Source organism: Frankliniella occidentalis, unplaced genomic scaffold (genome assembly GCF_000697945.3).
Source record: "Frankliniella occidentalis isolate FOCC.00 unplaced genomic scaffold, Focc_3.1 Scaffold765, whole genome shotgun sequence".
NCBI lineage: Eukaryota > Metazoa > Arthropoda > Insecta > Thysanoptera > Thripidae > Frankliniella > Frankliniella occidentalis.
The window spans coordinates 40,593-42,822 of NW_026267874.1; the positions used below are offsets into that span (position 1 = coordinate 40,593).

The following is a 2,230-nucleotide window of genomic DNA, read 5'->3' on the forward strand; positions in this document are numbered from 1 at the left end:
AGAGGGAGAGGGAGAGGGAGAGGGAGAGGAAGAGGGAGAGGGAGAGGGAGAGGGAGAGGGGGAGAAGCAGAGAGCTGGACGCGAGTGTACCACCGCACTTCTTGCGCGTCCGTGCTCGAGACGTCGCGAGCGAGACGCGAGTCTATATCACCGGCTCTAGCGTCCGTGTGCTATCAGTCCGGGCCGAGAAGTCGGCGACGCCAGGCAGCAGTCCGCTCCACCCCGCCCGCTCAGTCGCGCCGCGCCCCATCCGCCACCATGTCCTCCCTCGTCGCGTGCCAGGTCAAGTCCGTCCTCGGGGTCATGCTGCTGTCCCTGCTGGAGGGCATGGCCATCGGGTGGGCGTCGCCCGGCATCGAGAAGATGACGGTGGTAGACGGCGAGAACGAGGCGCCCTTCCTGCCCGAGGGCGAGGACATCTCGTGGATCATCTCGCTGTTCGATATCGGCGTGATGCTGGGCTCGTGGTCCAGCACGGTCGTGTTCACGCTCGCCGGCCGGCGGCAGACCGTGCTCGTGGGCCCCGTCACGCTCACGCTCTGGGTCATCCTCACGTCCATCGGCTCCTCCTCGACCATGCTCATCGTGGCGCGCATGCTCGCCGGCATGGGCATGGGCATCGCGCTCTCCTTCTCTTACATCTACGTCGGCGAGGTGACGACGCGCCAGCACCGCGGGCCCCTCATCCTGGCCGTGACGCTGCTCATGCCCACCGGCCAGCTCATCGCCTACCTGCTGGGCTCCAACGTGCCCTGGATCTGGCAGAGCGTCTACCCGGTGCCCTTCATCGTGGCCATGCTCGCGTGCGTCATGTTCTTCATGCAGGAGACGCCCTACTACCTGGCCGGCAAGAACCGCGTCGAAGAGCTGGAGAAGTCGCTGCGCGCGCTGCGCGTCGGCCTGTCCGACCAGGAGATCCGCGACGAGATGGAGGCCATCCAGCGCTCCGTCAAGCAGCAGCAAGAGGACGCCACCACCTGGTCCGAGATGTTCTCACCGCCCGGCGCCAAGAAGGCCGCCTTCATCGTGGTGGTCGAGTCGAGCGCGCTCGCCCTGCTCGGCGTGACCAACGTGCTCGCCTACACGCAGCAGATCTTCGGCTTCGCCAAGGCCGAGATCCTGTCCGCCGTCCTGTCCAGCGTCCTGGTCATCCTGGTGGAGATCGGCGCCATCGTGTTCGCCATGTACATGGTGGAGCGCGTGGGCCGGCGCGTGCAGCTGACGCTCGCCGCCTGCGCGACCTGCGCCTCCTCGCTCGGCCTGTCCGCCTACTTCTACGCGCTCTTCCAGGGCACCGACATGACCGCCTGGAACTGGGTGCCGCTGCTCACCCTGCTCGTGTACATCTTCGGCGTGGGCGGCGGCATCAACACCATCCCGCAGGTGCTCATGAGCGAGCTGCTGGACCAGCGCGCCAAGGCCGTCATCGCGCCCGTCTGCATGACCATCATGGCGCTCACCTCCTTCGGCATCAACAAGGCCTTCATGACGGTCGGCAACCAGTCGGGCTTCTGGGTGCCCTTCCTCTTCTTCGCGTGCACCAACGCGTGCATCGCCCTCTTCACGCTGTTCGTCGTGCCCGAGACCAAAGGAAAGACCCTCGTCGAGGTGCAGGAGATGCTGCGGGGGAAGAGGTCGCCCAGCAAAGAGGTCCTGGCGGCGTAAGATCGCCCCGCACGCCATATAGGGCTGGGCTCAGATCTCAGATGGGAACCTTCCTTGCTCACCGATATTCTCGAACTATAGTGAGGCAGGTGCGCTGCAACGGGTAGATATTTATTATTGTTTACCACAACCCGGTCAGTAGAGCGCCGATAAAAGTTTCACGATAACGGTCGACACGCTGTCGACCTTTATCGTTAAGCTTCACAATAATTACTGGCCTAACTGAACTGACCCCGGTCGCGCCTTTCTCCGCGGCGGCACGTGTGATTATCGAGATATCGACACGAACAGTGGTAAATCGCGCTCGACCGATTATCGCGTTTGTGAACGCGCCGCTCCAGTCCCAACGCGCGCCCACACGCGCTGTTTACCGAGGCGATCACCGACCCCCCGAGTCTTGTTGACATCTCTCGGCTCACGTTGCGGTGCGAAACTAAAAGTTCCTAAAGTCATAAGCCGCCACCGCTGTCTATTCTCTATGAGCCTGTACAGTTTAATTCGACTGGCATTCCGCGGCAAAACAAAGAATTAAGAGTCAAAATTGTATGTTTTAAATATTTATTTA

The 2,230-nt window shown here is 62.2% G+C and overlaps 1 protein-coding gene across 1 annotated transcript; it reads left to right on the top strand.

Annotated features, from left to right (window-relative positions):
• The first annotated feature begins 118 nt into the window (after positions 1-118).
• LOC113210438 (facilitated trehalose transporter Tret1-like) lies at positions 119-2,228 on the top strand. The gene has a single exon (XM_026428436.2). It carries the CDS (start codon positions 259-261, stop codon positions 1,663-1,665), a length of 1,407 nt encoding a protein of 468 aa, XP_026284221.1. The 5' UTR covers positions 119-258; the 3' UTR covers positions 1,666-2,228.
• The last annotated feature ends 2 nt before the right edge of the window (positions 2,229-2,230 follow it).